This window comes from Centroberyx affinis, unplaced genomic scaffold (genome assembly GCF_046629955.1).
Source record: "Centroberyx affinis isolate AG114_WGS23_722 - 3 ecotype Tasmania unplaced genomic scaffold, CSIRO-AGI_Caff_v1 ptg002933l_1, whole genome shotgun sequence".
Taxonomy (NCBI): Eukaryota; Metazoa; Chordata; class Actinopteri; order Beryciformes; family Berycidae; genus Centroberyx; species Centroberyx affinis.
This window is the reverse complement of record NW_027281052.1, coordinates 45,249-58,506: the sequence shown is the minus strand read 5'-3', so window position 1 is coordinate 58,506 and position 13,258 is coordinate 45,249. Positions and strand designations below refer to the sequence as shown.

General features: G+C 43.2%; 1 protein-coding gene across 1 annotated transcript in view; it reads right to left on the bottom strand.

The window, feature by feature from the left end:
• col7a1 (collagen, type VII, alpha 1) overlaps window positions 1-13,258 on the bottom strand; it is a 62,722-nt gene that overhangs the window by 22,290 nt on the left and 27,174 nt on the right. Inside the window, exons 50-81 of the mRNA XM_071536753.1 lie at window positions 12,377-12,436; window positions 12,128-12,163; window positions 11,897-11,977; window positions 11,112-11,147; window positions 10,843-10,887; window positions 10,607-10,678; window positions 10,435-10,479; window positions 10,308-10,343; window positions 9,811-9,852; window positions 9,453-9,533; window positions 9,270-9,305; window positions 9,094-9,129; window positions 8,703-8,783; window positions 8,547-8,582; window positions 6,614-6,685; window positions 6,426-6,470; window positions 5,941-5,976; window positions 5,355-5,390; window positions 4,712-4,802; window positions 4,052-4,113; window positions 3,565-3,600; window positions 3,437-3,472; window positions 3,286-3,333; window positions 3,165-3,200; window positions 2,426-2,551; window positions 2,027-2,236; window positions 1,900-1,935; window positions 1,758-1,802; window positions 1,528-1,644; window positions 1,373-1,444; window positions 1,117-1,161; window positions 524-559 (exon numbers count right to left, since the gene is read on the bottom strand). Of these exons, the coding sequence (XP_071392854.1) occupies window positions 524-559; window positions 1,117-1,161; window positions 1,373-1,444; window positions 1,528-1,644; window positions 1,758-1,802; window positions 1,900-1,935; window positions 2,027-2,236; window positions 2,426-2,551; window positions 3,165-3,200; window positions 3,286-3,333; window positions 3,437-3,472; window positions 3,565-3,600; window positions 4,052-4,113; window positions 4,712-4,802; window positions 5,355-5,390; window positions 5,941-5,976; window positions 6,426-6,470; window positions 6,614-6,685; window positions 8,547-8,582; window positions 8,703-8,783; window positions 9,094-9,129; window positions 9,270-9,305; window positions 9,453-9,533; window positions 9,811-9,852; window positions 10,308-10,343; window positions 10,435-10,479; window positions 10,607-10,678; window positions 10,843-10,887; window positions 11,112-11,147; window positions 11,897-11,977; window positions 12,128-12,163; window positions 12,377-12,436 (1,908 nt within the window). The remainder of the gene's footprint in view (window positions 1-523; window positions 560-1,116; window positions 1,162-1,372; window positions 1,445-1,527; window positions 1,645-1,757; window positions 1,803-1,899; window positions 1,936-2,026; window positions 2,237-2,425; window positions 2,552-3,164; window positions 3,201-3,285; window positions 3,334-3,436; window positions 3,473-3,564; window positions 3,601-4,051; window positions 4,114-4,711; window positions 4,803-5,354; window positions 5,391-5,940; window positions 5,977-6,425; window positions 6,471-6,613; window positions 6,686-8,546; window positions 8,583-8,702; window positions 8,784-9,093; window positions 9,130-9,269; window positions 9,306-9,452; window positions 9,534-9,810; window positions 9,853-10,307; window positions 10,344-10,434; window positions 10,480-10,606; window positions 10,679-10,842; window positions 10,888-11,111; window positions 11,148-11,896; window positions 11,978-12,127; window positions 12,164-12,376; window positions 12,437-13,258) is intronic.

Below are 13,258 nucleotides of genomic sequence, written 5' to 3'. Positions count from 1 at the left end.
CTTCAAGCTAGCTACTTCCTCTCTATGCTAAAGTACAATGGCATCTCATCAGCTTCGGTCCACTCTCCCTGTCCCACTTGTATTCTCTACCACCGGGACAAGTTCTCCCTCCGACCGCCTCTCCCTCCTCCAGATCTCAAGCATGCCAGCCAGCAGCAGAGCACCTACCGGTCTGCCTAATACTCCTGGGAACCCAGGCAGGCCCTGGAGAGGATGAAAGAGAGAGGAAAGGTGGATGACAGGAGGATAGAGGGACAGGTGGGTGGGGAACAGTGTGGGAAAGAAAGGGAACAAACAACATAGAAAAGGAAGCAAGAGACATGAGGGGGAAAGGATGAGAAGAGAGAAGACAGTGAGGTGTTAGATGCAGAGCTGCAAAAGGTTACTGTCTAAGGATCTATAGCCTCAGCCCAAGGAGGGGGAAAGAGAGCTCCATCGGCTTAGTGCTCGCAGCCAACCCCATGGTTTACTCCGCAGCTCAAGCCTAAGAGAAGGCCCCCTTGCTGGGTTACTGGTTACTCACTGGTTGGCCTCGAGGACCAGCTGGCCCTGTTGGACCCTGCTCCGACATGCAGGGAAGGAAACAAAAAGCATGAGGAAGTGCTCATCATCTCTCCCTCTTCCTCTTACATTTATTCTTACTCCCACGCAATCGCTTCTGCCTTCCTGTACAGCTGCTCATGACTTACATAATGTGACCAGCAGTATGTTACTGATCACTGTGAATGGTACAATAACCGAAGCGATGAAACCTCAGCGTGTCCTTTGATGTGAACAGGAACCCTGCTGGTTGAATCTTTTCAAAAAGGTAAGTAGATGCCGTACACTTGCAGAATGCATTCATACTCCCATATCGAAATGGCACAAATATCCAGTAAATCAGTATATTAAATTGCATGTGGTTGTTTATAAAAGTACAGTAAATCGAGATATTAAATTGCATCTGATTGCTGGTAAAAAAATACAAATATTTACTACATATTTACACAAGTGTCTCTGAAGCAAAAAAACACTACTATGTTGTGCTCTTGCAGAATATTCATATTTCTCACAATATCATCACCTAAAGTTCTCCCTCAGAAGTATAACTAGGCCTGTCTCCAACCCTCCACTTACCGGTTTCCCATCCTGACCAGGTTTACCTGGCTCTCCTGCTGTTCCCTGAAATGACAAAGCACATATTGCTTCTTCTACAAAACACTTTAAATTTGTATCGTGTCTCGAGAAGCTAAGGGAAACATAAAACAAGAAGGTTCTGCAGTAACACGACTAACATCAAAACCAAGGTGAAGGTTTATTAGAGTCTTTCTAATTTCAGTACAAACGAGTGGTACCATACTCTACATTAGATTACACCTGAAAACCAGCTCACCTGCGAGCCATCACGTCCCTTTTCTCCAGCCTCTCCTCTATCTCCTTTTTCACCACGAGGCCCCACAAAACCCTGTAAGACACCGTCACACAGCCAGTTCGCATATGGAAACATCACATCATTTGCTTTCGCACTATTTGGAAATGAAATCTTACCCGGTCTCCCTTGGGTCCCTGTGGTCCTGAATCGCCGGCCTCACCCTTCGGCCCTAGGACTCCTGGAAGGCCTCTGGCCCCGGGGGCGCCGGTCAGCACTGACTCAGCAGACGCTCCCTACACACACAGACAAATGCTTTTGAACCCCATTACTATGTCCTATATTTAGTTAGACTCTATCACAGGTCTGAACCGTTGAATCTCTAGGTTTCAGTACATCAGGAGCTCACCTTCTGACCTGGGGGGCCAGCTGCTCCTGTTAGCCCTACTTTGCCCTGAAAAACAGCAGTAATTTTCAATCCATTGTGCAAATACATATATCAAACATGTCATCACACTACTATGACGTGGAGGATCAAAGGAAACACTCACAGATTCTCCTTTGTCCCCCTTCTCTCCTCTCTCCCCCTATAAGATACACAGACATGATGTTAGCGGAGTCATGGCCAATCCATGTGAGTGTCAGCTTTCATTTATGCCCAACTCTCTTCTTCTTCACCTTATCTCCCGGTCTTCCAGCCTCCCCTAGTTCCCCAGCTTTCCCGGGAACACCTGGTATTCCAGGCTTGCCCGGCTCTCCGGCCTGGCCCGGGAGTCCCTCTGGTCCTCGCTCTCCAATGGCCCTTCCTGGAGGCCCAGTTGCCCCAGCAGGTCCTCGCTCCCCATGATCTCCCTTTGAACCCCTGTCCCCTGGCAACCCACGGCCTCCCTGGTGCACAAGAGAATGAAAAGAGAATATCAAATATGATTTATTCAATTCCTGAATTATGCAATAGACAGAACAATAAGTATAGAAATGAAATGCCCCCATTTGGACTTGCTGTGATCTTAGTGGGGCTCTTAATCCGACTTGTCCATTTTTACATTAAGCCTCTAAGATGCCTTTAGTCATACTTACATCTGCCCCAGGTGGTCCTCTCTGTCCAGCTTCACCCCTCTCTCCTCTTTGTCCTTTCTCTGCCTTCTGCACTACTGGTATCACCGGTACGTCCCTCTTATCCACCATCACCTTCAGATCAGACATCTATGTGGGAAAAGAGAGGCCTCGCTTTAGATCAGTCATTTTTTCTCCTAGCAAAGTTTTCACTTAAGCAGCTGGATAGTTCCATAAAATCAGTGTATTTTGTGTCACTTTCTCTTACCGAGATTTAAGTCCAAAAAATACTTTAATACACAAATTGAAATATATTAAAATATTTGTGTATTTTGTATTAAAGCTAATTTTTTTTGGACTTAACTAAGTAAGACCATTTAAATCACAAATTTAAATATATTTCACTGAAATATATTTCAATTTGTGGACTTAGTTGCATCCCTGAATTTAGATTCAACCCCATAACGCAAACAAATCTTCCCACTTAAAATATATAATAAACTTCTCATTACATAACCAAGTGAAAGCGAGACCAGTTAGGTCCTATAGGTAACATGCTACACAGACACACAGGCATATTTAAATTTCAACCAACTTCAATGTGAATGCCTATGTATTTCAATATAAATTAGAAAATCTCCTTTTATGATAGAACATGAAAGAATGGAAATTTGAAACTCCTCTATATGTTTAAAGGCCCAAAAAAACACAGATTTCACAGAATCATTACATTGCAACTCATACTTGAGTGTCGTCCACATACCTGAATACCATGACTGGCCAGAGCCTTCTGCACATCCTGATAAGAGAGAGACAGAAACACCAGTCAACAGAGACCAAGAGTTTCAACTGGGTCATTCCAGGTCACATTCTGACTGTCTTACCATTGATGTTCCTGGTTTGCCTGGCGCCCCGTCCTCTCCTGGGTCTCCCTGTCATTAACATAACATTATTAGTGCGTCAACACAAAACACATGAAACCCTAGTCATATCACACTTTCATTATTATAGGGATATACTGGAAGCTTCACTTACTGTTTCACCTTTAAGGCCAGGCGGGCCTCTCTCTCCCTGGACAAGAGAAAAGTCAGAAGGTCAAAGAACAGACTGACTGGTTACTAATCTAGAGCAAAGTGAGATCAATATAGACAACTATGACTTACTCTGACTCCTGAGGCTCCCGGGATCCCAGGTACACCCTGAAGGACAGAGAGGGGACAGTGATTAAAAACCACTAGATAAGACAGTGGTAGGGCAGCACTAGTATACAGAGATAAATGTGGATAACACACACATCAGTTGTTTCCGTGGGAGGCGGTGGTGCTATCCATGTAGAAAAATCCATATAGAAAAATATTATCGCACAGAGACTTACTCCTATTTTTTTTTTTTTTTTCGACGTTTCTGTCAAATGGCCTTTCGTGAGATAGTGTGCAGAAAGGAAGGTCATTTGAATGAAAAAATAAATCCATGCAGAGGACTTATATGTGTGTAGAGTGATTTTCTCCTCTATAGTCCTTGGAGGTCTATATTACTGCCAGCAACCCACACTGCAGAAAAAGCAGTGATATGTGTGTAATACAGTAATATCCATTTCAAGAAATGCAACTAAAAACAGCATTAGAACGCTGCAATGCCATGCACGCTCACCGGGGTTCCTGGAGGCCCCTGGGGGCCCGGGATCTGTGCAGCTTCAACTCCCTTGACATACACTACCTGAAAGAGACAGAGACACAGACACAGACACAGACACAGACACAGACATAGACATAGACAGAGACAGAGAGAGAGAGAGACAGACAGAGAGAGAGAGAGACAGAGAGAGAGAGGGAGAGACAGACAGAGAGAGAGAGAGACAGAGAGAGAGAGGGAGAGACAGACAGAGAGAGAGAGAGACAGACAGAGAGAGACAGAGACAGACAGAGGCAGAGAGACAGAGACAGACAGAGACAAAGAGAGAGACAGAGGCAGAGACAGAGACAGACAGAGAGAGAGGCAGAGACAGACAGAGACAGAGAGAGACAGACGGAGAGAGAAAGACAGACAGAGAGACAGAGACAGACAGAGACAGAGAGAGAGACAGACAGAGAGAGAAAGACAGACAGAGAGACAGAGACAGACAGAGACAGACAGAGACAGAGACAGAGAGAGACAGAGACAGAGACAGAGACAGAGACAGAGAGAGACAGAGACAGAGGGGTGGTGTGTGGATTGGTAATGTTGAGAGATAGTACTGTCCATCATGTCCACCTATCATACCCATCCATATTCAGACATCTACTCAGTCTAGCCTCACCTGTCCGGGAGGACCGATGCTGCCAGGTACTCCCGGGGACCCCGGTGGGCCGACGGGCCCCACAGGCCCGGCAAGGCCCCGGTCTCCTTTCTGCCCGTCACGGCCCTGGAAACACAACCCCGTAATACAGCTGAGCTCACGCTTCACAGCGATGCTTCCCTCTGCGCTATAGCCGAGGCTGAACTATAAAATCAAAGCAGGTGGCCGCGGCCTCCCCTCCACTGATGTTCTAGAGATAATTAATATGAATTTGCACATGAAACCAGCAGTCTGACATTTGGAGCCCCTCTGGATCCCTCTCAGAAGTGGCTCCCCCTTAAAGGCTAAGCTTGATCATTAGAGGCTAGCGAATTTATATAGCTGCTTTTCAGAGGGCTATTGATTCACCAGTGAGTGAGAGTGTGATGGTAATGTCAATGTCAGAGCAAAGTACTGTTAATAAATACACACTTGAGGGGGAAATTGATGAGGAGAAAAGAAAGGAGGAAAGCTAATGTGTAATACAATAAAGTCAAGAAAGGCAGGATCAATAACGGAAGGGGGAGAGGAGGAAAGGTGGAAGGGGTTGAGACAGAGAGAGGATACAGTGTAGACACACAAAGTGAGAAAAGGTGCATTAGAGGAAGGATGATACAGAGGAGATTTAGCAAAACTGACGTCTCTTCCAGATGTTCCGACTTCTCCTTTGTCACCCTGTGGATTAAAGACAACAGTGTAAGGTTCCCATAGAAACAATGACATAATAAGCACAATCTTCATAAGCAAATGCCCACAAAGCTGAATAATTAATTGTTAGGGTCTTAGCTACAGAAACTACAAGTTATTTATTCTATTAGTTGTTTTTGTTTGTTGTTGTTCCATCTTGCATCTTGACATATTATTTATTTAGCATTTATTTAACCAGGTTAGTCCCATTGAGATCAAAGATCTCCTTTACAAGGAGATCTTTGATCTTTGATTTCCTGTAAAACTGTAAGCACATCTGTGGCATCACAACAACATTCACAAATGTCTACTAATGGCCAACTGCTAATGGGCCATTTTGCATGACATCATTTGTTTGAGGACACCGATGCCAGAAAATCAATTTCACAGATTTGTCAAATAAGTGAACTATTGAATTAGACTACAACTACATTTTACTTTTGTCCTGAAGAGTCCTAAAACAAACACTGACTAAAACTCAACTAAGACTATCTTCCCAATGCCAGATGATCTTATAAACTGAATAACAGGCACAAACCTTTCTCCCATCTTCACCTGGCACACCATCCTCACCCTGCAAGACAAATCAAAATGTTATTCTAAAACAAGCTCTTCAGTAACAGACTGAATAATGGCCAACCTGCTGTAGTAGCACTTTCAATTCAACGCTGCTGCTTTGGGTGATTATATCAGTTGAGAGTCATTTTAGGCAGCCATTATGCAACAAACCGTGAAGTAAATGCCTGCATTGCTTTTGATCAGTGAGCGTCACTCACAGGAAGGACTTTATGTCAAGTGGCCATTACAGTGAGAGAAAGACAAAGATAGAGAAAAAAATGATCACTGCTGGAAAGACTCATACACTGACTGAACAAAATCAACATCAAAGTATTTCATTCAAATCACTACTAAAATGTGCAAAGGCATGGTTGCAAGTATCATGGTATAGCATGGCAACTGGATGTATTCAGGATGCTGGTGTGTATTAGCTGAGAGAAGAGAAATGTCCGCGTGAGGAGTCACCATTTTGCCAGCAGCCCCTGGTTTGCCGTCTACTCCTGCTTTACCCTGAAACATAATAGCAAGACTGATAAGACACACGCAAAGAAATAGATGTTTTATAAAAATAGATTGAGATAGAGCGATAAATACTAAAACTGTGTGTGTGTGTGTGTGTGTGTGTGTGTGTGCGCGTGTATGTGTGTGCTCACATTTGTGCCTGGATTGCCTGGGGGCCCGGTGGGGCCTGGGGGGCCCTGCTCCCCTCTAAGTCCTGGTAAACCCTGGTAAAACACACACAACAGAGTGAACACTTAAATCTCACTTTTAGTCTAATTAAATGACTTAGTAGGTGCTAAAACTGATTTAGATAGAGAACTGTGGGTACAATAATACACTTAATGGGAAAAAATGTGTAGCAGTATTTAAAAATGGTAACCTAAAAACGGAAACTGCATCAACAAAGAAATGTGATAAGATGTGTGTTAGAAATTAGATCTTAGAAATGCCATCTAATTTTGTCCTGGGCGTTCAGCAGCAGCTGCAGAGCTGTCAAGTATCCGCTCTTCAAAACAGGATTCAGACTCTTTACCCAAAACTGTCACTTGAACAGCTGAGTGGAATTTTAGAATGATTACCATGAGCATTTCTTATTTGCGTTTTTTTATTTACATTGGAAACGGTTCAACTCTCAAAAGCACTGAGAGCTGAGAATTTTTAGCACTCAACATGCAAGCCACTGAATTTCAAAACATTTCAGCTTTCAAACAGATTTCCAGGGTGAGTGACAGCAGACACACATTCTCCAAGCATCTAGACAGCGCTGCAGCTAGAAAAAAGAGAGGCACTCATTGGACACAGGCCTTTACTGGCCTTTACTTTGAAGCAATATGGAATTATATGAAACTGGTCTATATACACATTTCAGACCAGTGGAAGGTCTGTAACTACAGTTGGTTTATGTAACTGGTCCCAGGAGGAATATAATGAACAGTAACAGCTCCACAGTGCCCTCTGCAGCACACACACAGGAACTGCACAAAGATGTTTTCAACAAGAGCAAATTTGGTAAACACAGAACTGTTGGGTAACTACAGTATAACCTTGGATTATGTGATCAGAATACAAAAATAATAGCGTTAGACAACTTATCAGCCCAGGGTTCTAGATAAATATTAAATCTGATTGCCTCATGAATTATTGATATAATAATTATTTGGAACCTCTCTACTGCAGTAGAGCTGAACAATTAATAAAAATAAAAAATAAAAAATTGAAATCGCAATATGAACTTCTGCAATTTCCAAATCGCAGAGGCTGCAATTAATTGCTTAGGAGAGAAAGGGGTGTCCAAAATGGATTTGTGAACAAGGTGTTTTAGAGCTCCAGGTAATCTTTGGTCCATGAATCAAGTACAATATTGGTGAAAACCTTTCATCATATTCAAACTCTATAAATCCTGCACTCTGACATCTATTTTTTTTTTTTTTACAAAATCATTTTTCTTTAAACAATTTTAAAGTTCTAACAAATGTATGAAAAACTTGATGATATGAATCGCAGTTTAAATCACAAGTGCAATATTCTGTCAAATAATGCAATTCGATTTTTTGTAAATATCTTTCAGCCCTATAATGCAGCTGCTTGACCAACTTTGCAACAGGGCCATTCAAACAGGGCCATTCACTTCATCTGAAAATCACCTGGGAGTCTGAATCATTATAAAAAGTGGTTAAGCACTTAGTTTAGAGGAGCAAATGCCAAATGACCTCTTTTACTTTATCTTACCTTATTACCATTCAACTGGAACTAAATAGAACGAAATACTGTCACCTTAAACCAAATAGAACTGTTGTTTTTCTGTCACGCATGCCAACGCTATCTCTCTGAAGGTCTCTAATACTGAAACCATATTACACCATTGGTTAACTACAGTCAGCCATGAATAAATAGACATTACCTCAAACTGAATTTCAAGCTATTACTGAACAATGATCATATTCAAAAACATGTTAATATAAAAAGTGATTCAAATGATTGCTGATAACTAATACTAATAGTCGATCACTTCTAATAGAACGCTAATCAGACCAGAATCTTTTTTTTTTCGAACGATCACAACCACACTAACACAAGGATACTCACATCTCTCCCTGGATCTCCCTGTTTCCCTGGGTCTCCCTGTAACACAAAGAGAGAAATACATGTATGTATCAGCAACGCCCAGATTCAGCACCCAGTGAGGTTCTACATGTGGTGTGTTTCTGTAATTTGGTGGAAAGAAGGCAGAATCGGTAGTACCCTCTGTCCGGCTGGTCCTGGCGCACCCGGTTTACCATCAAGACCAGCGCGTCCATCTAACCCGGATGCTCCCCTTTCTCCCTGATCAGACAGAGGTGTTAGGGTCAGAGGAAGACCTAGAAAACTGGGAGGACTGCATTATGGACTAAAATGGTAAGAGAACAGTTTCAGCGTCTCAGTTCAACTTTGCCTTGACGTTGTCTGCCAGCCCCACTGCGCTTCATCCCACTGGGAATCTGCAGGATGGGGAACAGAATCCGGTGGAATGAAGGACAGTGGAACCTGCCAGTCACCAGAAAGCCGGAACTCCTTTAAGTTTCTAATATTGGTAGAATTACATGGGCCATTTTTGTGGGAATGTGGGGACCAGTCACACTGATCCAATTCAAACCTTGTCTCCAGGGCCTCCTCGTATTCCTGTGTCACCCTGGAAAGATTAGAAGTGAAAGTGATGTGAGTGTGAGAGACAACGGGGAAAACAAGTCAGATATTTATCATAGACATGGCAATTTAGAGAATAAAGACAAAATTGTACAGAAGAGATGCAGTGACAGACAGCAAACTCACTCTCGCCCCTGCAGGTCCCCGTTGTCCCTCAACACCCTGTATGAACAACAAGTAGAAAGCATCATCAGTCACACGCATCAAAACAAGAAGGAAAGGGTCAGTGTGCATGCAGCTGCATATAGGCAGTGACATATCAGATGCTCAGGGATCAGTTTTTAAATTACATATGTGAGGTGAACTCACCTGTACTCCTGGGGCTCCAGGAGACCCTGCCTCGCCCTTCTGACCCTTGCTGCCATGCTCTCCTGGGTCGCCAGCGTCGCCCTGGGAACCAAAGTGATGTCAGAGTTCAGGGATACAGAGAGAGGTTCTCTAGCTGTGGCACTTGGATTTTCACCCATTTAACCTATATTTTATAGGGGCCTAGTCATGACATACTAGGCACTGGTCTCGCTACTGCTCATGTTAATAATTTAGAAAGTCGATGCAGTATATCTGCAACAGATGCAATGAGATTGTAAGGGAGAGGATACTTGATGCATTAATGAATGAACACGGAGACACATTCAGACTTAAAGCCTACATAGACGTCTAGAGGAACAGAACGTACCTTCTCTCCTCTTAGCTGGTTCTGGATGTCAGCCTGAGGAGGAGAGAGTAGTGGGTAAGGCAGTTTGGAGGGTCACATATTTTATATAGTTCTGCTTTTTCTGTGTTGTCAGAACATGGTTTTGTGAATGAGGAAAAAGTGATGCAAGGCCCTAAAATATGTTAAAAAAAAACAACTTTATTATATTTGGCTATTCATTATGAAAAGTTAGAAACTGTGCCTGACATGTTTCGGATGCCTTTGACCACTTTTCCCTCATGACTACAAGACCATTTTTTTCCATAGAGCCCCACTACCTTTAACATCAGAAGCTAATCAGCCTTCCGGCCTCCTATCTGTTTTTCATGGTTCTGGGAACTTCATTCAATAGTAGCCACATGCTGGAATCTAAGTGCTACTAACTGCAGTCTGCTTTGAACTTAAGTGATTATTAATGAACTTATCATTATGGTACAATGGTTATTAAACAAATTACGCGGCTCACTTACCACCTTCCCTGGTGGTCCTGGAGGACCTTGAGCTCCCTTGAAGAAAGGAGTAAAGTACAATGTGAATCCATAAATAGCAGATAGAAAATTAGATAAGCACTTTGCAAATAGAGAGCAGGCAACAAACCTGGTCTCCTTTCTCTCCTCTCGATCCAGCAGGTCCGGGGCTGCCCTGCGATCAAACACAGATCAATAAAGACGCGGAGCGGCCGACCTTCCTCACTGTTTCCACTCTCAATGCCACAGTTAGAGCATATTGAAAAGCTGTCTGTATGATAATAAATAAATCTGTGTCTCACATTTCGGCCATGCTCTCCTGGGTCTCCCACGTCTCCTTTCTCCCCTGGTCGTCCTGGCTGACCAGCCAGGCCCTGAAGGGGGTCAATAAAAATGTCCCCTTTTCATTGATGTGCAAACACAGCAAATTGACACTAAAGAGATGGACAGACTTAAATCGGAGAGACTTAAAAATCTTAAACAATCTTCAATAATTTTTAAGTTTGGGTATAAAGACGCATCACAACGCTTGTCCTACCCTTAGTCCTCTTTCGCCCGTCTTCCCTGGAAGACCAGACTCCCCCTGGTGGGAAGATCAAAACAGAAAACAAACATGAGACAAGGAGATGCTGGCAGTTACGTCTAGACACTAATAATTAGAAATATGTGATTTTTCCTACGAGAGTGGATGACGAGAGTGACATCAAAACACTATCTCGTTGGAATGGAGCAAAATGATAAGAGATGAAAGAGAGTATTTGGGACATGGGAACTGAGAGAATAAAAGAAAAAGAGATCAAGCCTTACGGGAGTGCCTTCATCACCCTTGTCTCCTTTCTCTCCCTGTAAAATAGAAGTATAAATCTTTCATTGACTTCACTGGGGAGGATAGTGACATATATCACCAGAACATCAACTGAGTATAGGGTCAGTGGTAAAATACACACACACAAGAATTTGTGAGCAAATTGAAATCGACATGTCGCAGACAGTAGCAGTAGTTATTACAGAAATTGTATTATTTTTTACCTCTAAAGTTGCATCATTGGAATGAAATGCATTGTGGGAGGAACAGAAGAAGGCTTAACAGACTGGTTAGATCGTTAAACATACTGATAGCAACATGCATGCTATAACAGAAATGGTCAAATGGTTGTAGCACAGAGAGTAGACTACGAACAAACTCTTGGTCAAGGTCTTGACCAAGACTCTTGGTCTAATGTGTCACGAAAATGTCTACTGAGTTTCAAGTGATTCTCATAATTGTGTCCAAAGTAGTGGCTAGATATTCAGTGTCTGAGCTAGAGTTAATCTTAGTATTTAGGGTTGGGGTGAATTTTAGAAATAGGGTCGAGTTAGGGTTACATACTCTATAGAGATGCATCCAATAGGCAAGTGACACATTGTTGAGCATCTACCTGTTGTCACCTGATAGTTGAGTATCAACATTGGACAATCCAAATAAAGTGTTTCTGAAACAAGGTGCAGAGAGAAACACAGCCGCAGCAGGTCCGATATTTGGATGAGTGTGAATACTGTTACTTTGCACAGTCAAGAGTTGAAAGCAGCCAGATCCCATACACAACTCGGACCTGTTTCGCAGGGAGACCGTTCCTTCCTGGGATTCCTGGCCTCCCGTTCTCCCCCTTCTCTCCTGGCTCACCGGAGTCTCCCTGAGGCACAGTAACAAGACAATAAGACCAGTGCTGGCACCGCTGCCTGTAATAAGTTGGCTACTTGAACAATACCCAAAGGCATGGTCAGTGTTTGTGATGAAATATAAATAAACTGAAAGGCTAAAAAAGCCACAGCAGGCCTTTCACCTTAGCACCCGGCCTTCCACTGATGCCAGCGAGTCCCTGGAGGAAGGAGCACATGTTTATGTATTTTCACAGTGGCAGTTTGTGTGGTTTTAGGGCATGACCTACACTGACAGCTGGCACAAAGGGATGCTTCATGAATAATGGATGCTATTATCAGGAGTATATCAAAGCAGTTGTAAACATTTTGATTATGCAGTTTGTTGTTCCATTAAAGAGTGGTGTGTTATGATGAATTAAGCCTGAACTTACTCGATCCCCTGGCTCTCCTTTAGGCCCGAGCTGGCCTGGGGCTCCTGGCCCTGGTGATCCCTTGCACAATGAGACAGTATGACAGATAGAAAGGAAAAGAAAAGGGAGAAAAATTAGATGTGAAAATGTAAGCCATTTGGACACATGCCTAAGTGTACATGCATTAAAGGGAAACTTTGCCGATTTTCAACCAGCATTGTATCATTACAATATGGGTAGTATATGCAAATGAACAATGTTTAACTTCCCTCCATATTGCCTGCACCCAGAGCTCCCCGCTCATTTACCGGCAAAAGTCCGCCAGGTGACGCAAAACGCATCATCTGGCAAACTTTGGAGATCGGCCTTAGACTACAAACTACGTTTCCGCATTTTCTCGAGTGGTGCCTTCAAGGACGGTAAAATTTGGGTCTCCCAAAACACTCCGTCACATGCTACGCTAGTGATAGGGAAAAGCAGACACTAAAATATCATACTACTAAATACTTTATAATATCAGTATATTTGGAAGAAAACTAGTTGCATGATACGAGGCCGAATATCGCGCTGTTGAATCAGACACAACAGAGTCTGGAAGAGGAAGCGACCACCGGACGTTTCAACCGCAGCTAAGCTAAGCTAAGCTGCTAAATTTCTCTGTGATTCATCCAGAAGAGCTGAATCTAACACAAAAAAACAACTAGCTTTACAATATAATGTCGGAGCAGAGATGTGGCGCCACTATTACAACTTATGAGGCTGAATATAGTGCTGTGGAATCAGAGAAAACAGAGTGTGGAGGAGAGGGCGACCACTGGAGCTGTAACAGCGTCAGCCGAGAGAGACGCGCCTGCACCGGGCAGTGGTGTAGTGCAGGGTATACGCAGGTATACGGCGTATACC